Below are 20226 nucleotides of genomic sequence, written 5' to 3'. Positions count from 1 at the left end.
GGTACCTCGCAGGCACAGGTGAACCCAACGGTATTACTGCTGATGTGTGGTTGGACAAGCCTGGCCGAATGCGGCGGCTTTGCGGAGAGCCGTCACCGGCTGGGCATAGCAAAACACCGTGGGCATCTCAGGATATGACAACATAACTTGTGCAAGCGGTACGCGTCACGAACGCCAGAGGGCGATGATAACAAGTGAGCTCTTCCTGCATGTACATGGTGCAGGGTCTGGCGCATCGGGGTGGTACCAGTAAGGGCCAGCGGACTCAAAGTTCGGCGCGGCTTGGCTGGACGCGTCGTGGTGGCTATGTGCAGGGCCAAACAAGTAAGTTGCATCCGGACGAATCAAACGCCAGCTATTTTGCAAAAGTAATGTTCCGGCGCGGGGGCACGCTGGGAACGGCGGGCATGTCAGTTCACGTAAGGTTGGGAACATGTGCGGTCTCGACGGTCGCGGTCTTGGTGCCCGCTCTTGTGGGCCCCCTTGTGTCGCACGTCCCTCGTCTTGGATCTCTCAACACCCAATTCCAGCGACCGCAATTCCAAGACATGTCAGCAATATGCGTCGAGATCCAGACTCCCATGACTTCATCCTCGAGCTGGGCACATTATTACAGGAGCATGGTATCCAGGCTGTGCTCGTTATCGTCAGCCCTCGATCACCGGCCTAGTCGGATTTCCCATCGGAGATTCGGCCGGTTTCTCATATTACGGTGTATACGCGACTATTACCACTGCATGGAGCTGGCTTCTGTTTTGGGAGCCGTCGCACTGCAGCTGCATGAAGTCCGGTCGGTTTCACGTGGCGCTGTTCATGTCTCGATAGGCGCAGGCTGGTGGCTTGCAGCGTGGCAGCCTCAGCCCTGAAGGACCGCGTCAGCTCCGAGCGCGAAACCTTGGATTCCAGGAAGTAAGATCAACACCATCGGCGTCTTGTGGCAGGAATCACCTAGGCATCACGATGCCAAGCTAGCTGCTTTCTCTCAGCATACATCGATGATGAGTTATCGACATCTTGTTGCGGGGTTGCTGGATCGCAAGGGTCCGTTGTAGGTATCTACGAGAGCCGATCCTGAGTGTCACCAAGTCAGCATCCACCGCCCCAATCTTTCACAACAATCGTCTTACCTCCGCGAACCTCGCCGTCTTCTCGCAGTTTGTGCTCGTGTGCACGTTTCTCTTCTCGCGTGCATTTCACGATCAGTGTGTTCTTCAATTCGGTTGTTTTTCTCTTTGCGCACCGACAACGGCCCTTTTCCCAGTCACAACACAATTTCGCAGCAATCACGTGCTACCTCTTGCACTGCCACTTCCAAGTTTCTTACTCACTGAACCAATCAACATCCCAACAGCGTATGTCGGTCGGGAAAGGGCCGAGCAGAAATCTGGGGTAGTACCGTCCGCTAAGGAGTAACATCCGGCGGTAGCGGTAACGAGCAATGAGCATCATACGATGCCTGCGATTCCAAATTCACAGATTGCTGCGCCTCACGTCTAGAGCGCATTTGGAGTGAAGCATGTGGAGAAATTGAGGTGTGTTCCCAAAAGAGGAAGTTGGCGAATCGTATCGAGGCTGTAATTGGTGGAAGCGTGCGGTAAGTAGCTCATCTCCTCCTCCATTGTGATGGAGTAGCGTACAGTAACGATAGAGAATCCTTTAGTCACGGTTGACTAAGAGAGGTACATCCTCATATGTTGTCGCAAATTCCTCGGCGTGACGGCGTGTCTTCATCTACGCCACGGTCGTATTCTAATCACTGAGTACTCCAACTTCTCCTTCTGAACATCCACCTTTACCACGTGGAAACAAGAGGAGGTTAGAGGCGGTGAGGAATTCTATTTCCGTCGAAATTCGACCGCTATGCTTTGACCAACTCTTCAAGTCATCGCATGTACCTACTTCTTCAGTTCTGAACAGTTTGTCCGTGCTTCCATCAGGGTTAGCGGGTACCTCTCCCTCTGGAGCAGCGCTTTTGAGTTTCGGAGTATCTTCCGCACGTGCTATCGACTTTCACTTTGAACTTATTAGATGGCTGCCGAAAACCAAAGCCGCTCGATGGTGTCATGTAGTATTTGAACACCAAATATCATTGCACGCAGTGCTCCTGATGTGTTTACTACAAACTCGGTAGTCTACTAGATGTTCCCCTCATTCTTGCCTTTTCTCCGAGCTTGCATGCTCTGCATATATTAACGATCACCCGGCAGCTGCATTTAGCCTTCGGTATAGTAGCATCTAGTCAAACTAGATGTCGCCTGCATCATTGGAACCTCCTTCTCTCCGCAGTCCTCATTTGCGTCTAGAGTACCTCAGGCTTCGTGTTCATATGTCGTGGACGATGGCATACAGCGCGATAAATGAGGTGTCGCCAGGTGGACAGCATCAAGACCACATAAGACACTCAGCTCCTTGTCTCTTACACCAACATGTAAACAAAGCATAAACACAGCTTCGCGCAGGCAATACGTACCTCCACAGCATCGCAACCACTACAATGTTGCTCCCCACCCTCCTCTCCTTTACCGCCTTCCTTACAACGGCCTCCGCCCAAACCACCAATACCGCAATCCGCTACATGCCCTTCGGCGACAGCATAACCGAGATAATTTGCTGGCGTTCCAAACTCTGGCAGCGTCTCCAAACCACCCCCTTCAACTCCTCCACCGTAAACTTTGTCGGTAGCGGCAAAACCGAAAACAACTGCCGCGACACGACCTACGACCGCGACAACGAAGGCCACTCTGGTTTCCTCGCTATCGACATCGCGAATAAAGGGCAGTTGGATGGGTGGCTGAAGACAAATCCCGCGGATGTGATTACGATGCATTTGGGCACGAATGATATCGTGCAGCAGAATAAGGCGGTGGCGGATATCATTAAGGCGTTTGGAACGTTGGTGGGGAGTATGAGGGGAGCGAATCCGAGGATGAAGATTGTTGTGAGTTTGTCCTTCATCATACCAACCTAGGCACCTGCGTAAGGTGGCGCTGTTGTATGAGTGCCGTGTTGTTACGTCGTATACCAATCGCATACCTACTCACTCACTCACTCACTTACTTATTTATACTGCCAGGTCGCGCAAATTATCCCCATGGGCTTCGGTAGCTACAATACCAAGATCCAAGACTTGAATCGCGCAATCGTTCCATGGGCTCAGGGTCTCAATACGACGGAAAGCCCCATCTGGGTTGTGGACCAATATACGGGGTTCAGTGGGACGGCGGATCTGAGGGATGGAATACATCCAAATGATAGTGGGGATGTCAAGATGGCGAATGTGTGGTTTCCAGCGGTCGTCAGGGCTTTTGAGGCGGTGAGGGCGGATAGGGGTACAGGAGTTGGTATGATTGAGAGGGAGTTTGTTGGGTAGATGTCGATGCTGTCAGAGAACGGCAAGATGTGAGATCTATATGGTCAAGGGCGATACTATGAATACTACCAACTTAGGAATGTATGATGAAGTTTAGTTCTGGATGCTTCTTAGGTCAATCGCGACCAGACGAGACGATTGCACGTGACGCTAGCGCCATGACTTGACGCTAAAATCTCCAGCGTGGGGCAGCGGCGCCCAAATTGTCAACTCCCCGACTCGAAGGCGCATCAACAAATAACAGCACTCACGCCCACCGCCTGCAACGCCACCCCTTCACCACGGACACTTCGGGTTGCATGCTTTTATCTCATCGCTGATCGCCCAAAACAAACCCTTCGACGCCAGCACACAGATAGCCGCAATGGGAGAATCAAGGTAGGCACCAGCCCGAGGGGTTAGGCTGCGGCCATCTGCGCAGACACCTTCACCACGACCACACGCTGACATGGACACGTGAACAGACAAGAACTCGTCGCCTGGTTGAACAACCTCCTCCAGCTCAACATCACCAAAGTCGAACAATGCGGTACCGGGTACGTTACGCGCGCCGAGGATAGAGGGGCACCCCTGGCCTCGGGGAGTGAGGATGTGTACTGACACGGCGGACAGAGCAGCGCTGTGCCAAGTCTTCGACAGCATATTCTGTAAGTCCTTCACCTCACCTAGGCGCGGATGAGATTAAGACTAACAGCGTACAGACGATGTGCCCATGTCGCGAGTCAAGTTCAATGCGAACACTGAGTACGCATACCTGCAGAATTTCAAGGTATTACAGAGTACGTCTCCCCTCCCACCGTCCATTTCTCCGCTAACAATCCAGACACGTTCGCCAAGCACCATGTCGACAAGCCCATCCGCGTCGAGTCGCTCGTAAAGTGCAAGATGCAGGACAACCTCGAATTCCTCCAATTCGTCAAGCAGTACTGGGACCAGCATTTCCCCGGTCACGAGTACGACCCCGTCGCCCGCCGCAAGGGCCAGGGCGGTGTTGCCACCGGAGCCACACCTGCACCCCGCGCCGCCGCATCGACTGCCCGGAGAGCACCAGCTGCTAGCAACACGGCTGCGCCTAGGACACGCACACCGCTTGCCTCTGGGGGAGGAGCCGCCAGCGCTGCTCTGCGCGAGGAGAACAGTGCTCTCAAGGAGACTGTCACGGGCCTCGAGCGCGAGAGGGACTTTTACTTCAGCAAGCTGCGCGACATCGAGCTGCTGATCCAGCAAGCGATGGAGGCCGATCCTGAGCTCGAGAAGGACGAGGGTCTGCTCAAGCAGATCCAAAACATTCTCTACTCTACCGAGGAGGGCTTCGAAATCCCACCAGAGGCTGAGGGTGAGGGTGTGGAGGAGGAGACGTTCTAGCCGAGCGTCAGTATTCTGTCTAATACTCCGACAGCCAGTTCGGACGTGGAGCTTGACAACATTATATTCGCTGCATATGCGCTATTGGAAGCGGCCCAGGTCAGACGTGCAAGAACTATTCAACCTGCGGGGCTCGACGACTCTACAGAGCGCGCTGAAACTCCTGGGTGTTCCAAAGCTCTCGTATCCGTAAAACCTGTGAAGCATTTCTTATGCGTGGGGCCTACCGTCAAACCTCCAGGCTCTTTCGCGTTTTCTTCGGAGCCTTCTACTCGAGTTGTTGCTGCGCAGTCGTCTGCTGAGTGTTCGGAGGAGAGTGAAGTGTTCTAAAGGTGGGTATGGTCATGATTGCATTTGGAAGCGAGGATACCATCTTTCTAGGGAGTTTAGCTTCCTATTGTTCAATACACGATGTTTATGAGTTGTGTTCGATGTTTGGAGTGTCTGCTAATGTGAAGCGTGCTGATCGTGCTCCGATGGAGATGGGTACGACGTTACTTCCGTCAAACGTCCCGTCACTGACATCACAAGCCGAAACCGGTGAACCACCGCTTCATCCCTGTGCGTTTCTTCGTGCCCCCGGTCTTCACACCCATCGTACTCACCACGATCATCATATCGCCCATCGCACCCTCTCCCATACTCTCCGGCGCGATACTCCATCCACACTCCCAATACGGGTTCCCCGGATCCACAGGGGACTATGTATGCATACATCGATTAACTTCTCGCACCCTCTACAAGACGGATGCAACGTTACGTACCCCTTCGAGACAACATGCCCAGCCTCTGGGATAACGATCCACAGTACAGTCTGTTAGGTTTGCGACGGGGATAGGCGCAGCACATGGTGGTCCGTGAGAGAGGAGTTCGGGGCAGCATGCGTCGGTGTAGGAGGGGTCAAAGTAGGTTTGGCATACGCTTAGGGGTGGAGAGGGATGAGCGTTGAGGGGGGTGAAGAGGGGGAGGAGGAGGATGGTTATGGCTGTGATGAAGGAAGGGCTGGACATTTTTGGATGGTTTGGTGGGGATTCAAGGAAGGGGGTGGATGGATGGCAGATTGAGAAGATGGGGTTGATAGTTGGTATTTACATTCGAAGTAAACAACACATCCTTCCGCATCTGATACCAACAGGTACAAAATCCCAATCCAACGTTACCCCATTCTTCCTGCTGACTGTTACCTCTACCCGTTCACATGTACTCCAAACGAGTGACAGAGCCATGCAACGTGCCATCCAGCCGTCATTTCTTCTCAATCATCCATCATACAGCCAAGTACGGTGCGGCATACGTCCCGCTCAAGCGTTCTTCTTCGCAGCGACGGCAGCAGCCATAGTCTCACCCATAGCATTGGAACTAAAGTAATCCCAGTATACCTGCTCTAGATCCTCAAGCGTCATGTATTCAGACACGATTCCACTGGGTCCGTGGCCGAAGAGAGGGCCTGAGGCGGGATGAGCGGGATCCTGCTTAAGCATTAGCTCAACGACCCTAATGCTACGCCAATTGACAGGCATATGAATCCATGTGGGAAAATCAGGCCACTAATGATTACCAGAGTATCTTTCTAAATGGGATGTTTACGAACATAGATCTTACCTTCTCAATACAAACAGCCCACCCAGTAGGATAATGATACGTAGAGCACTCAGTCAAGTTGCTCACATACTCGATGTCGGTACAGGGCGCGTTTACGCCTCGACTGATGACGGTGTGGCAGCAGGCGTCGGTGTAGTCGGTGCCATAGAGAAATTCGCAGATAGTATCGTCGGGGCCCATCTGGGCGGTCGTAAGGGAAGCGAAGAGAACGAGGAGTGGAGTGTAGAAACGCATGATTGATGAACAATTGTTGTTGGGTCTGTGTGAAAGTGGGATGGTTGCGGTTTGGTGAGAGCTGGGATGTGGCGCTTCTTCGTGGGTTTTATGCGTTCTGGAGATCGGATGGATTTGTGGCAGAGATGAAGATGCGCTCATTGAGGACAATTTGGTACTGTGGATGCGCTATCCCGTCTTCCTTCCTTCCGGATGGCAGGGGTAGATATCCGTGGGTGTTCCTCGGGAAGAGATGGTAATCTGCAGAGTTGCATGCTTCTGGAAACTACATCGAGCGATGCATGCCAAATGATCTTTTGCTAAGACCTTCGAATAATTGACCGGATCGAAGAAGCTGAGGGAACGGCATGATAGTCCCCAGTGCCGATGATGTCGGCCTCCTACATATGCGGTGTGCTGGGAGAATATGTCAAGGCATCCTAATCTGTCAAAATCTTCCAGATGATGCCTGTTGCTTTCCGTTTTCGCCTTTACCTCTACAGGTAAGTCTCGCTTTCTTCCTTGTCGACCATCGATCATGTGTGAAGATGTCCATGTCATTCGAGCAGCAAACATATCTATGTTGTTACAGTTGTATTTGAGGCTTGGGGGTTGGTGAATGAGGTAGTGAGTAGGGGATGTTGTTAGCGAATGTGTCTAATGAGGAGGGTGAGACGTATACAAGTGTAGTCGAACTTCCATATGTTCCATCACGAAAGATTATCGAGCCAGTTCTGCACATTCGCCCCTACATCCATCTCAACGTCCCTCATCCAAAGCCACGCCTCAAGATCCTCGCCCCAAGGCGTTTGCGGAGCTTCATTGTAGTTTGAGACCCCCTGCATCGATACACCACTATAAGCATAAGTCGTAGGATCATGACGTAACCGCGAGTGTCGCGTCACGAGTCGACTTTCCTTACCCATGAAAGTCGTACGCAGAGGCACAAGTCTATCTGCAAATACGCGGGCCCGCGCTAAATCACCATTCGCCTTCGTAATCTGGAAAGCGAGCTGGTATGCATGAGCCAGACCGAGTGGATTCGGACTGTGGCTGTGTTGCTTCCACAACTGGATCATTTCCTCGACGAGGTGGAGCATTTGCTTAGGTGATTCATTCATGCCTCGCAGCCCGAGACCAGCTTCGTCTGAGATGATGCTGTCGATTTCGTTGATACGATTTAGTCTCAAGTCGCTCTCGTTCGACCGCTGAAGTGGTAACGAGCAGAGGTGGCATAGGCAAGTGAAATGAAACCTCTTCTGAAGCTCCGCTTGTCGCGTATTCCGGTCCCAGTTGCACTCCAGGTAAGACATAGTGATCTCTTCTCCCCTGGAGATATCTTGTAGAGCATGTACTGTCAGCTGCTTACGATCATCGTGCCAGAAATGAGCAGCATTGTAATCGCACGCGTGGTTGATGCGGCATGCTGTGAAGAAGATACCACTGAGTTCTAACTTTGACCCGACGGGTAGAGCGTTTGTGTATAGAATACCTGTCCATTGCGCTGAGTAGTCGTTGAAAGGATGGATATTGCTCATGGAAAGGAACTCGCGTTTCTGATCTTTGGTCAAAGACGCGACTTGCTCTTCTAGACGTGTTGTAACCGGATCTCCTACCGTCATTACTGGTGTCTCGGATATGATTCTTGTACCTTTAGGGATGTACCTAGTCGCAATGAGGCCTTTACCCTTTCCAGGCACATCTTGGATGGCGTACATGAGTGGGGTGGCTGAAGCTTGCATGGTACCGAGGTGTTCTTGTCGTGTGGGATCTCGTACTGGTTGGAAGTCAAACTCCGGTATGATTGACGCCTTGTAGTTTGCTGGATGGTTCGTGAAACATTATGAGGATTAAATGTCTATATAAGTAAATAGCGCAAGTCACGCTCAGGGTGTCATGCTGAAATCCGCAAGTCATAGGTGATACATGGTGGTTTGCTGATGGCACACGAGGCTATGTCTTGAGTAAAGTGGAACTGTGCTGCCCGAAATGTCGCAATCAAGAGCTTCCATGCTGTGGGACAACAGCCGTTGAGGGCGTAGTTCGTGTAATTGTGTGGGCGGCCAGTCCAGTGGATGGCTCAAGTATCGCATTGAGTGAGCCAATATGAATTTGCCGCTATCCACTGTGCAGTCTCGATGCGCGCTGAGGTCAATCATCATGTCTCATAGAAAGCAACACTTCAAATGTCTGCTGAGACACGTGAAGACGTGCGAATCACGGACGTTGTTGAGATGGCAGATCCTCGGCTGACGTTGAAATACCGTAAGCCAACACTCCGCAATCGGACCAGAGGAGCTTTGCCGATGATCTTCAGCTGATCATTTCGAGATTGCGACGGCTATCGTCAGGGCAGGACTGATCAAGGCGATGAGGCATGAGTTGACGGCCGCGGCTTTACATGTGGTTCGTAACAGCTGAGGCTTGCTCGAATGTGGGTTCGGAGCGTTGTGGGGAACGATCGCCTTCCCTGCCAGCGGCTTGGCGCCCGCGCTAGTGGCATTAACGTGTCTCGCGCGCGTTCGGCTTGCTGGATCAACACTCCCCGCGTCTCCTCATAGCATGCATCATCAGCTAGCCGCCCAAATCTGGTCTGGGCCACCAACGAGCTCACCAGGCTCACCGGAAATATGACGAGCGACAGTCGAGACATGCGCCCACGTGTGCCGCACCCCGCATTACTTCTACCCCTCCTGGCACCATAGCTCCATAGCTAGCTCTGGGCGATACCGGGGTTATGCGTTGCTATATGTGTAGAGCGCGCCGTCGGCATGCTTGCGCTCTGTTTCTGCTCTCCTCTGCCTCTCTTGATCCAATTCCCTCCTTCTATTGAATTCTCTCATTCGTCGCGTTGTAACGAGCCACTGAACGCCCCAAAGCACCATGTCTGACTGGTCGGATCTTACCGCGGCTCTTAAAGGAAGCTTGGACAAGCTCTCTAAGCTTCTCCAATCCGATGCACAGCTCAAAGCCTTTACGACTTCGGATGCCATTGACAAGGATGTGACGTTCGGCATCAAATCAAGCGGTTCTGACAACACTCTCCTTGTCACAGTCACCAACGGCAGCGCAAAAGCCAGCACCGGCTCTTCGAAAGATGCCTTGTTCACGCTCTGTGCTCTGCCCGAGCAATGGGAGCAGCACTTCAAAGCAGTCCCGGCCATGCCGTACCAGAGCTACTGGGGAATGTTCGGCATGAACATCAAACAGAAAGGCATTGAAGTCTTGGGCGACCAGACAGCCTTTGCGCAATGGACGCATGTCTGGAGGCGCGTCCTCGAACTCACACACGACGCGCATTGTGGACCGATGAAGGAGGAGGAGCAAACCGAACCCGAGCGCGACTTCCTTACTGGCAAGTACCTGTACCTCGAAGCTCCCGTATGGGGTAGGTGCAAAACCTTCTACGAGTACTCTGGTGAAGGAAAGCAGCCCATTGTCTTCCTACATACCGCTGGTAGTGATAGCCGGCAATACCACGGTGTCATGAATGACGCGAAGATGCGCAAGAAGTGCATCATGTACGCATTCGACTTGCCAGGGCATGGACGCAGCTTCCCTTCGAAGAACTACTCCCCGGGCGCGCACACGAACACAGAAGACAGCTATGTGGGCATCATCACGGCTTTCGTGAAGGCCCTAGGCTTGCGAAGACCGATTATTTGCGGCGCCAGCATGGCTGGTCAAGTTTGTCTGGCAGTTGCGATCCGCCACAGGGAGGTTGGCGCTGCAGGAGTCATTCCGCTACAAGGGTACGTGAGACTGTGAGATGAAGGTAGCTATGCTAACGATCGTAGTTCTGAGTACCTCAACATGGAGCGACAATGGCATGATCGCTCTCCAGTCATAAATCAGTCGCTCTTCAACCCGGAATGGATCTATGGCGTATGTGGACGGGTATTAATAGCAAGTGGATTGTCACTAACATGCAGCAGATGATGTCTCCAACCACGCCCCATGTGAACAAGCAACTCATATGGCACACATACAGCGCGCAAGCCTACGGAGTACGGAGAACCCTAGAATCGTGTATCATTCTCGTCTGACACGTACACAGATATTCCACGGCGACCTCGACTTCTACTTCGGAGGCTGGGACGGACGTTCACGCGTAGCCTCGATCGATACCCAGAACTGTCCGGTATACATGTTGACCGGCGAGTACGATTGGTCCAACACCCCAGAGATGGGACAGAAGACGGCAGACAAGATACCCGGAGCGATGCACAAGGCGATGCCGGACCTCGGTCACTTCCCAGCGACTGAAAACCCGGCAAAGTTCGTGCCGCATCTTATCGAGGCGATCGATCATATACTGAAGATTCGATCGCATAACTTGAGTACCATGCGGTTGGGTGATGGTACGGACTAGACATACATTGTCCAGCCATCTCCCGGCATGTAGCGATAATACCTTGTTTATGCACGAATATATCTACTTCTCTTGATGGTTCAATTGACTTTTCACCCCATCCGAGGGAGAATCCGAACAGGTGCCCCGAAGTCTACATTGCCCCGAAAACCTAAGTTTGTATATTGTCTATGGCAATGTAACCTTCTAAAGTTTTGCTCAGTAATTGTATTTCGCAGAAATAGCTGTCTAGTTTTTCCATTGAGTGGCGTGTTTTCCTCCGCGACGCATCTCAATCTTTCACCTCACTCAAGGAAAAGGCTGTACACTTTGAAGCCTACATCAATGCTGAGCCTTCCACATCGCTTATTCTACCCTAAAGCTTCCTGCAGAACTGTGCAGTTTCTTCCCAACATGAGGAAGCATCAGCCTTGACAACGTCGTTTCCAGGTACATTCGACTCGCACTTGCAGGTGTGGCCAGTCCACGTCCACTTGCCATCTTTTAGACAGCAACTTCTCTCACTAGCAGACGCCCCGAAGCTACTGCCTCCGGTTGGAAGGGCTCAGGTCAGCGCTTACGTCTGCATAACAATGTCTACCTACCGACAACCACATCTTACAACTCAACACACGTCGCACTTCACACTATTCAGACCATATCATTAAAATATCTCTTCACTATCGTTATGGCTGCCCGATACCCCGGCGACGACCTACTAGAAACTCATGAGCAAGAGGTTCTGAGACTGCTAGCTGCAGCTGAAGGCATTGTATTTGGACGACACCTGCACGAAGATCCCAGAACCCCCAGGCTAGATACGTCTAATCTCGCTGCCGTCGGGGATACGAAGATGCTCTTGCCTTTCGAATACATACACCCAGCTGATCGTGCTGCACTGGCCGATCTTGCTATGTAGTCTGCACAAGAGCAGGCATATGCTCAGGCACGACGTACGGCAGCCCAGCTCAATCGCACACCAACTTCACCGCCGCCTACCACAGGCGGGATCGCCTACCCAGGACCTTTCACTGCACCGCCGTTCAGCATGTACAATTACGCCCAGTATGAACGCCACGGTATTCTACCACCAGGTTTCAACATGGCGACCGGTGACATCAGCGGGTGGATGGGTTCCCGTTTCGAGCGTCCCAACGGAGAAATTCCCCAAACGCCATCAGACCAAGACAGACGTCGAGACCACCGTCCTGAACGATCAGCCTCAGTCGGATGTTCAACTCACAATCGTCGGCATTCAGCTCCAACCCTCGCACATCGACCGGCACCCAACTTCTTCCCCAACCAACCCCCTCCCACCACTGCATTCGACCCCGCGTACGATGGAGCCAACACATATGGAAATCCCCGTGGACAGTATCCAGACGGGAATGCCTATGTCAACAACTACCGAGACGCACGGCCAGGCGTAATGCGCGACACAGCGACCCAGACACATATGGCTGGGTGGAACAGGCTAGGACAGATGTATGACGCCAATAGAGATACAATTCTACGGTCTGCCCGTCAACGAGCTGAGATGCTGGCAGCAGCAGCAGCTGCGCGCCGAGACGATCCTGCCGTACAAGCTGCGAGGAATGCCGATATCCCGATGGGATATTCCAGCCCTGTCTGGCCACCTAGTTCTGAATTTCCAAACACTATCCGGCCCTCTGATTTGACTGGACCGCCATTCAGCACAAACGTAAGCAGCGGCTTCAATGCACAACGGAGGCGTGAAAGGGCCGCGGAAGAAGCTAGACAGAGGACCGCAGTATGGATTCCCGGAAATATATATGGGTTGAACCCAGACGATGATCCTTTCGCCGTTACGGCTGTACAGTCATCTAGCCCTGCGAACGCAACCAGCAATGCTCAGCGGAGAAGGACTGAGAACGAAGCGAGACGCAGGGCCGCACGGAATCCTGGAGACGTGTTTGGTTTCGATCCGGATGAAGATGCTGATGCGGATGCGAATTAAGGGATGTGGGAAAGTTCGAGCATAGTGGGATAGTCTTTCATGAGCTGGGTTACGCATTGATCGTTGGGCTTTGGAGGCTTTCGTTTGTGGACATAGTATGACGGCTTGCAATCATTTGACTTGGAATGGGCGGAAGACAGTTGGGTGTTTTACTCATGATCAGATACGTAGACTGAGACACGCAATCAACGACCGTATCTCACATGCACACTTACTTCCCCACTCAAAAAAAGGGTATCGTACTCAAATTATCCATCCCAGTACCACGAAAGACTCCCAGACACCAATACCGACCCATACTCCAATTCCCTATATTACAACCCAGACCCAGAGTCCACCTCCCCACCCCTCCCCACCTACCTCATCTAATCTTATCAACCCTCTTCTTCGCAATCCTAATCTTGCCATCCACCCTTTCCACATCCTCCTCAAACAAGCCTAATAAAGCATTCTGCTCCACAATCTCCGTATTAATCTGGACCCCCATCTCCTTCATCCTTCTTACCACGGTTGTCAAATCAACCAGGTCCTCGTCTTGCTCCTGTATAATCTGCTGTTGAAGTTGCAGCACGCCTTCATTGTCCAACTCGCGGGTTTTATCGGTTTCTTGGGCGGGCGGGCCACCGAGGACGCGACGGGAGGAGGAGGGGTGTTTGGAGGATGAGGAGTTCTTGGAGGAGAAGAGTCCGGCTTTTTGGCTTTCGGTTACCTGGGCGGCGCTGGAGGTGGATGGTGTGGACGAGGTGCCAGAACCGGAGATGGCGGCTTTGACGGCCATGCTATTGAGTACGGAGTCGAGACCGTCGCGTTCCTTGCGGAGACCGCTGATCATGTCTTTCCTTCTCCTGATCTCGCCGTCGCCTAGTTTCTCGGCGGACCAGTCGTCTGAGGTTTTGATGTTTGAGCCACCGAGACGACTCAGCCCTTCGTCGAGCGCCGAGATGAGGATGCCGGCTCTGACGAGGCTTTTCTTTGCGTTGGCTGCGGCTTCGTGCTGGGCCGTTGCGGCGGTGGCCTGTTCGCGTTTCGTCAACCACCTCCGTGCGTCTTGCAGGTTGGATTTGAGCTCCGAGTGCTTGTCCAGCCAGTCGGAACTATCCCTCACTCTATCCTTGCCGAATTGGCTACCTGGAAAACCAGCCGCTTTCTTCCCGTTCGCACCATCCTTCTCTCCTAGTTCTAGAAACTGTTTGTAGGCTTTGGAGACGCGCCAGCGCCCGTCTTCGGCGCTTTCTATCGCGCGGAGGTAGGCTTCTAACCCAGCTCGTCGCTTCTCGATGGCTTCGGGAGACGAGGTGGTGGAGCCTATGCCTAGGAAGCCGCCGAGCCAGGACTTTGGTGGGAGGGCTACGGGCGGTGCAGAGCCGACTTCTGAGCGGAGGGAGGAGTCGAGGGCGGAGAAGTCGGAGTAACGCTTTTGTATGCTGGTTGCGGCGCGTGGGAAGGGGTGCTCGATTTTGATGGTGTAGGATGTGTAGGCTTTGCCATTCTCGGGTGTTTGCTCTTGTGTTGTTGGTATGGAGATCTTGAGAGGCGCCATGATTGCGATATGTATGGTAGAGGATTCCAGAGGAGAGGTGGTGTTGGTGATGCGGCGGCAGGCGGCCGTCTTGTGTTAGGCCGATGCCTGGCGCGGTCGCGTGCACTTGATTCGCAACAATAGCGTTGTTATGCGGGTCCAAGCTGTGGGTATGCGCGTGATGTCTTTGAGTTTATTGAGTATGGAAGCGAGACGCGTTGAATGCAAAAACAAAAGAGCTCTGCTGCAGCAAGATCCAGGGTCCATGCCTTGGTTGACGTCGTTGCTGCGGCCGCGGCACGCTAGCGCCACGTGCGTCACTAGAGCCTGACGTCTTGAGGTTTGCTCAACACCATGTCTTCTATTGCCATCCTTCATCCCCCATCCCATCCAACATCAGACGACTACACTGACCCACTATCGAAGCAGCTATTCGTATTTTGTTTCTATATCTTTCATGCCATTACGAATCGCGATATCAATGCCTACTCGACCCATTCGGCCAGCATGCTCACGTTCGCGGGATCGCATTCGATTCAACACGATGATTGCCAGCACCAACATTCCGATCGATACCAGATAGCCACAATGACCTAGCACCAGAGTAATAACTCGCGATACGTCTCGATGCCAGCCATGCCGTTACGCAGGGCCACGCCCGCGCAATCCAGTCAGCGTGCATGCTCGGCTTTGCGGGACCGTGTTAGGCTCTTACATGAGATGGTGAAGTGCTATATACAGGAGTCACGGATTGTCTTAGATTCAAGCTAATCTGTCGTCGCGGCATTAAAGTATCTGCAGCCCATCCGCGGTCGTTCAATTAAACATTCGCTTGTTGCCGTCATGCCCAAGTCGTGCGCCTGTGCTCCAGCATCCGCGACTCAGTATATCAGCTGTGTTGTCTCGCATTTCGATTATCCCAATCGCCTAGCGCGTTCGATACGGAAATGCTACCTTTCTCTTCCACCGTCTCTTTTTTGGCGCCGTCTCGCTAGGGCGCAACGTTGTCATTAAACAGCGCATACCCGTCGTCTCATCCCTTCTCTTCTCTTCCGGCTCTACCACCCATACTTACGGCTGGACATGACTTCCTTCCATAGAGAGTCTCTAAACAACGTTTGACCGCATCACTTTTGTGGTGCCTTCTCTTCACAGTCCTTTTCGTCCATGGTACTGCGGTGTCACGACGCAGACGAGCGACTCACGACTTCCGAAATCTATGTGTACGTATCTAATCAGGATCTCTCGAAAGAAGAGAAGAATCGTCAACACAAGAGCACTCCACAGCGCACCGTCGTCACAGGTTACTGCATACTCGTGATTCCTTCAAATCTCCTTTCTCCTCTTTGGGCTTCATGATCCATACCTATCGGCTCGAAACGATTTTCTGTTCCTCCAAAAAGAGCTTCCAGGGAATATGTCGTCGCAATACACTCCATCGCGGACGATTAGCGTGACGCATCACGGGCGTCCTGTCCTGCCAGTAGAGGCTAGCCTTCCCGTATATGACCTGAAATTATAGACGACGCCCCTCAGACTCGTAATTCTACCAGTAATGTGTTATAAAGTGGTCCGAGCTATTGCTGTCGATCGAGTGTCTCGTAGATAGAGGAGGCATCAGTGAATGCTTGGACGCGTTGCGGTCGGACGCTTTCCCTGAAGCGAGAGGGTACCCCACTACTTTTCGGACTGAGGCCACTGGACGCACGCGACTTCCTCTTTTTCTCTTCTCATCAAAAGTAGACGGCATTCCATAACGACATCGACAACGGCGACGCAAATCATGGCGCTCACTGCCCTCCCCCGGGAGTTGTTTGATAACGTCATCCGCCTCCTTACCGAAGACGAAACCCCGCTGAGCCTGCCCAAATACCGCCTCATCTGCCGTAAGTCTCTCTACATGTAAGAGTTCGCATCAACTGACTTTGCCCACTTAGGAGCTTTCAAGGACCCCATCACTGACGAGATCGCCAAGAAGCCAACCGGTGACTTCCTTCGTCGAGGAGAGAACAGCGCCCGCCACTTCCTCATGAACAAGGACTTCCTTGGAACCCATCTCGGTTATCTCGGTGTTCGGGCGTTCAGGGGTAAGCCTTGCGGGCGCTTGCCCTACCTTCCCCGTCTCATCGCGGACCGTCTAGTCCTCCTGCGCCAGCATGGAGTGATGCAGCAAGGTCAAGAACTCAAATTTGCGCTCATGCTGGGTAAGACCCTGGCAGTTCAGTGCGATTCTGCCTTTACTCTGGCCATAACTGCGTCGACAAGCCAGAAATTCGTCAACGTCCTTCCGAGGTTCACCATCAATGGAGCAAATCTCGCGGTAGAGTTATTCGCTACCACGGCGGCAGCTGGTGACACCGCGGGCTTCGAGAAGCTTGTAACTCAATTCGGTACCGCCAGTCTCTTTCGCAGGTCTTACGCGTTCGGCTACGCGATCGCTACAGCCGCAGGCGGCAATCACATGAGGCTCGTCCTGCGTTTCTTAACTTGGGTCATGTCCAACTACCGCACGGTTCCCAACGATGAATACGACCTTGCCATCATGGACGCCATTGACGCATCACTGGCCGGAGGGCATAGCGACATGGCGCGGCTCCTACTGGAGGTCTACCACCGTTTCTTCCCTGTGATCCAAAACGACGTCTATAATAGATGGCTTGCACTGGCGGTCAAGCTTCCGGACAATCGTATCTACAAGGCGCTGGCGTTCACCATTCGTCGCGACCCTAACATCCGATCCCATATCATCACATTCAAGATGGCTTGCAGGAGCGGCGACAGGTCCATGGTTCGAATGTTCATCACGAGCGGTATCCTCGATCCCAACCAAGGCTATTTCGAGCAAATGGTCTTGCCTAGCCTGGAGAATGCTCTTCAAACTGCGGTGGCGGCAGGAAAGGTCGGTCCTGTGGAGGAGCTTCTCTTACTTGGCGCACATCCTGATGGGCTGCCCACCGCCAAGCCTCGCGCCCGGCCTCTCCGACTCGCTCTGGTCGACGACCACCTCGAAGTCTTTCGTCTACTGCTGGTATGGGGCGCTGACACCCAATCGATTTGGCCGCAGTGGTACGACGTGGGTTCCAAGATGCAGCCTCGTCGTCGCCCCTTCTTCGATTTGATCCAGTCTGGAATAGGCGACACTTTCGGTTACTGGAATGACCTAGTTCGCCGCGGCCGTGGCTTCGTTGAGGAGCTCGAATAGCTACGATCGACCGTGGTGAGTTGAGGGGGGGCTGATTGCTACGCCCTAGCCTCTTGTCGCAGAGAATAGCGTGTTGGCTCAACGTCGACTCTACGTCCGTGATCGCCCGGTGCACGGACAGACCCCCACGACAACAAACTTCAGCTCGCACCTTCACTCCTGTGGTTGGAAAGCCCTCCTCCATCAGGTCACCGTCCACATCCCTCGAAAAACGATTGAGAAAAACGATTGAGAAAAGAGCGTGGGCTTCATGTAGGCGAGATCCCGGGTCTTCATGGACCACGACTCAGGATACTCGGGCTTTTACACAGCAAGGATGTCGAAGATTTTCGTCTACGCATAAGAGGAATGGAGTATGGGGCTAAGTAGGGTCTTTGTTCATTGTAGAATTGTTTTCTCCAAGCTCAAGTCTTAGATCGGATGGCTATTACCAATCCATCAAATTGCACACTTCAGTCCCAAAACCTCCTTGTGCGCGCCCATTGCAGTTCGTTCTTTCATCTAATCCCTCAGTCTATACCTGATTCTACATTCTGTATTCCTTGTCATCAGTCACCTTCGCCTTATCTCATCTTACTGCGATCAACCGTGAGTTCTCAGGGCGTGTCAAGTATGGGAAGAGGTTTCCTAGGGGCCAAAACGGGCTAGAAAAGTCCTCGAGGGCCTTCCGTCTCATTCATCTTCTGGTATGTCAGAACACGCTCTGCATGTTAAACAGGCGGTAGTAATGGCAGGATACGTACGGTACGGTTCAATTGAAGATATATCAAAGCTTCTACGAATGAGAAATACGAAGTTGGAGTGAGTATTAGAAGTCAACAGTCACTGTGCTGGGCGTTCGCGAATCCTCTGTCATCTCACCAGCCCGTCCGGGAGGCAACAAATGCGCGATCATCCTCCATTGCGCAATCTAGTGTAACTTCACTTTCAGGATCTCCCATCCAACACGCGCAGGCCAACACTCGCAGGCCACCAAGCAATATCGATCTCATTATCCGGACTTGACACACATTACCGCTACCTCGACATCGATACCCTAACCGCAGGAAACGCTAAAAGCTATGCTTCTGTTACTCGATCTACCGATAGAGATCTTCCAGCGTATCTTGGGCGCACTGGTAAAGAAGCACGGTATACCAGAGGCGTGGACGGCTCGAGGAACCAATAGTAAGTACCCGTGCAATAACTCATCACATGTGATATCCAATACTAACATACTGCGACAACAGCGAAGTTCTGCCAATACGTAACGTACGAGGTCCTCGCCAACCCCTCCCTTTACGCCTACAGCAAGACGCCCGGCGGCCGTAAGATTCTCAAGAACTGTCTCGCCGACTTCCTCTTCGTGCGAAGCTCGACGCTGAACGGTTTTGTACGCAGCCATGTGCCGGACTTCATCCGCGATGTTGTGCGAGCTATGAGTCAATGGACCGCCAACGACACGGAAGAGACTGCACTTAGGAAGGCGCTGTGTGACCTGTTCATTCACAACCACAGCGACGCGTTCAGATGCGTTACCACTGACATCAACAAGTTGGGACACTACATACCAAATAGAATTCTGGCCACTGATACCGCCAATCTGGTTGCTGCAGCCGCCGCGACCGGAAAGCTCGACGCGCTGAAACATTTCGCCGGCGCCAAGAAACATCAGCTGTGGTCGCAGTCACCGGCCTTTGGTTACCCACTTGACGTCGCAGTGTATGCGGGCCAAGATGCCGTCATCAAGGCATTGACTCAACAAGCAATTACCAACCAGAGCCGAGACATCGCCGGATACTCTTACAAGGAGCATCTATCCTTCCGACAAGCCATCTGCACTGCTATCGAACTGGAAGACCACTCTACGATCGAATACCTCCTGGCCAAGTACATCACCGCGTTCGGCTCAGCAACCGAAGGCTGCACGACAGCCTGGCTGGATAAGGCGATCGACATCAGCGACGAAGAAACACTCAAGCTCTTTCTTACCATCCCTTCACAATCTGGTCCATCAACCATCTACACCGCCTTCGAAACAGCGTGCCGTCTTTCGAAGCCAGATCTCCCCCATTTGCTCTTCGGTCCTCAAGTTGGTTAGACCAATCTATCAGTCAATCACATTCACGGCTCCACGTACCCCCTGCTCACCGCCGTCAACGCATGCGCAACACCACAGGCTGGCAGTTTCATCAAAGAGCTACTCAAGCTAGGCGCAGACCCAAACGGCCCTGTGTACCTAGCCGGTATCGAGCGACCTCTCCAAGCGGCAATGCGCTACGGCCGAAGCATCGCTTGTCTGGTTTTACTTGAAGCTGGCGCTAATCCGCATTTGGTAGCAAGTACGGCATGGGTCAAGAGCGTGAAGAAGACGTACTCGGAGGATACGAGGGCAGGCAGGGTCTTGAGGAAAGCCCTTGAGACTTGCGAGGTGCCTTCCGTCGCTAGGGACGAGGACTTTCTTGTTGAGGTGACGGGGGAGGACGGGGAAGTGGAGATGGACGGGGATGACGAGGTGGAGATGTTGGACATTTAGGAGTCTATATTGCATCGTGATTGTGCCTAACTTTTGATACGGTGGTAACGTAGACTGTAGGGTCTCATAGATGTCACTAGAAAGTAATGATGTAGAATTGAAAAGCTATGC

General features: G+C 52.8%; 10 protein-coding genes across 10 annotated transcripts; 7 read left to right on the top strand and 3 right to left on the bottom strand.

Annotated features, from left to right (window-relative positions):
- Positions 1-209: 209 nt before the first annotated feature.
- Positions 210-866, top strand: BKA58DRAFT_399298 (uncharacterized protein; the record flags this gene model as incomplete). Its single annotated transcript, XM_046171536.1, has 1 exon — positions 210-866. One exon carries the CDS (start codon positions 210-212, stop codon positions 864-866), a length of 657 nt encoding a protein of 218 aa, XP_046027020.1.
- Positions 867-2494: 1628 nt separating this feature from the next.
- BKA58DRAFT_409600 (SGNH hydrolase-type esterase domain-containing protein) lies at positions 2495-3370 on the top strand (the record flags this gene model as incomplete). The annotated part of the gene is made up of 2 exons (XM_046172157.1): positions 2495-2938; positions 3074-3370. The coding sequence occupies 2 exons, from the start codon at positions 2495-2497 to the stop codon at positions 3368-3370; spliced, it is 741 nt and encodes a 246-aa protein (XP_046027019.1).
- A 13-nt stretch (positions 3371-3383) lies between these two features.
- Positions 3384-4904, top strand: BKA58DRAFT_114780 (calponin homology domain-containing protein). Its single transcript, XM_046164001.1, has 5 exons — positions 3384-3748; positions 3835-3906; positions 3983-4017; positions 4072-4149; positions 4194-4904. The coding sequence occupies exons 1-5, from the start codon at positions 3735-3737 to the stop codon at positions 4733-4735; spliced, it is 741 nt and encodes a 246-aa protein (XP_046027018.1). The 5' UTR covers positions 3384-3734; the 3' UTR covers positions 4736-4904.
- A 975-nt stretch (positions 4905-5879) lies between these two features.
- Positions 5880-6571, bottom strand: BKA58DRAFT_418671 (uncharacterized protein; the record flags this gene model as incomplete). Its single annotated transcript, XM_046172676.1, has 2 exons — positions 5880-6282; positions 6338-6571. The coding sequence occupies 2 exons, from the start codon at positions 6569-6571 to the stop codon at positions 6037-6039; spliced, it is 480 nt and encodes a 159-aa protein (XP_046027017.1). The 3' UTR covers positions 5880-6036.
- Positions 6572-7260: 689 nt separating this feature from the next.
- On the bottom strand, positions 7261-8268 carry BKA58DRAFT_409598 (uncharacterized protein; the record flags this gene model as incomplete). Its single annotated transcript, XM_046172156.1, has 1 exon — positions 7261-8268. One exon carries the CDS (start codon positions 8266-8268, stop codon positions 7261-7263), a length of 1008 nt encoding a protein of 335 aa, XP_046027016.1.
- Positions 8269-9098: 830 nt separating this feature from the next.
- Positions 9099-11266, top strand: BKA58DRAFT_379109 (Alpha/Beta hydrolase protein). Its single transcript, XM_046169783.1, has 4 exons — positions 9099-10302; positions 10348-10435; positions 10486-10557; positions 10608-11266. Exons 1-4 carry the CDS (start codon positions 9434-9436, stop codon positions 10920-10922), a joined length of 1344 nt encoding a protein of 447 aa, XP_046027015.1. The 5' UTR covers positions 9099-9433; the 3' UTR covers positions 10923-11266.
- A 323-nt stretch (positions 11267-11589) lies between these two features.
- On the top strand, positions 11590-13357 carry BKA58DRAFT_453822 (uncharacterized protein; the record flags this gene model as incomplete). Its single annotated transcript, XM_046174489.1, has 2 exons — positions 11590-11673; positions 11821-13357. The coding sequence occupies 2 exons, from the start codon at positions 11590-11592 to the stop codon at positions 12877-12879; spliced, it is 1143 nt and encodes a 380-aa protein (XP_046027014.1). The 3' UTR covers positions 12880-13357.
- BKA58DRAFT_114671 (Phox homologous domain-containing protein) lies at positions 13025-14505 on the bottom strand. Its single transcript, XM_046163999.1, has 2 exons — positions 13123-14505; positions 13025-13051 (listed from the first exon to the last, which is right to left on the bottom strand). Exon 1 carries the CDS (start codon positions 14417-14419, stop codon positions 13241-13243), a length of 1179 nt encoding a protein of 392 aa, XP_046027013.1. The 5' UTR covers positions 14420-14505; the 3' UTR covers positions 13025-13051; positions 13123-13240.
- Positions 14506-15969: 1464 nt separating this feature from the next.
- On the top strand, positions 15970-17810 carry BKA58DRAFT_114656 (uncharacterized protein). Its single transcript, XM_046163998.1, has 2 exons — positions 15970-16284; positions 16336-17810. The coding sequence occupies exons 1-2, from the start codon at positions 16182-16184 to the stop codon at positions 17598-17600; spliced, it is 1368 nt and encodes a 455-aa protein (XP_046027012.1). The 5' UTR covers positions 15970-16181; the 3' UTR covers positions 17601-17810.
- Positions 17811-18661: 851 nt separating this feature from the next.
- BKA58DRAFT_310774 (uncharacterized protein) lies at positions 18662-20115 on the top strand (the record flags this gene model as incomplete). The annotated part of the gene is given in 3 exon segments (XM_046167304.1): positions 18662-18767; positions 18830-19675; positions 19694-20115. The coding sequence occupies 3 exon segments, from the start codon at positions 18662-18664 to the stop codon at positions 20113-20115; spliced, it is 1374 nt and encodes a 457-aa protein (XP_046027011.1).
- Between the last annotated feature and the right edge of the window lie 111 nt (positions 20116-20226).

The sequence above is a fragment of the Alternaria rosae genome, assembly GCF_020736505.1.
Source record: "Alternaria rosae strain MPI-PUGE-AT-0040 chromosome Unknown BKA58scaffold_3, whole genome shotgun sequence".
Taxonomy (NCBI): domain Eukaryota; kingdom Fungi; phylum Ascomycota; class Dothideomycetes; order Pleosporales; family Pleosporaceae; genus Alternaria; species Alternaria rosae.
The sequence above is the reverse complement of the archived record's forward strand: the minus strand, read 5'-3'. Positions and strand labels throughout refer to the sequence as shown.

Coding starts and splice junctions, on each gene's coding strand:
- BKA58DRAFT_114780 (XM_046164001.1), top strand. Junction 4,018..4,071: donor AGTCTTCGACAGCATATTCT/GTAAGTCCTTCA, acceptor AACAGCGTACAG/ACGATGTGCCCATGTCGCGA. Junction 4,150..4,193: donor GAATTTCAAGGTATTACAGA/GTACGTCTCCCC, acceptor CTAACAATCCAG/ACACGTTCGCCAAGCACCAT.
- BKA58DRAFT_379109 (XM_046169783.1), top strand. CDS start 9,434: ATGTCTGACTGGTCGGATCTTACCGCGGCTCTTAAAGGAAGCTTGGAC. Junction 10,303..10,347: donor GGAGTCATTCCGCTACAAGG/GTACGTGAGACT, acceptor TAACGATCGTAG/TTCTGAGTACCTCAACATGG. Junction 10,436..10,485: donor ACCCGGAATGGATCTATGGC/GTATGTGGACGG, acceptor AACATGCAGCAG/ATGATGTCTCCAACCACGCC.
- BKA58DRAFT_114671 (XM_046163999.1), bottom strand. CDS start 14,419: ATGGCGCCTCTCAAGATCTCCATACCAACAACACAAGAGCAAACACCC.
- BKA58DRAFT_114656 (XM_046163998.1), top strand. CDS start 16,182: ATGGCGCTCACTGCCCTCCCCCGGGAGTTGTTTGATAACGTCATCCGC. Junction 16,285..16,335: donor CAAATACCGCCTCATCTGCC/GTAAGTCTCTCT, acceptor TTGCCCACTTAG/GAGCTTTCAAGGACCCCATC.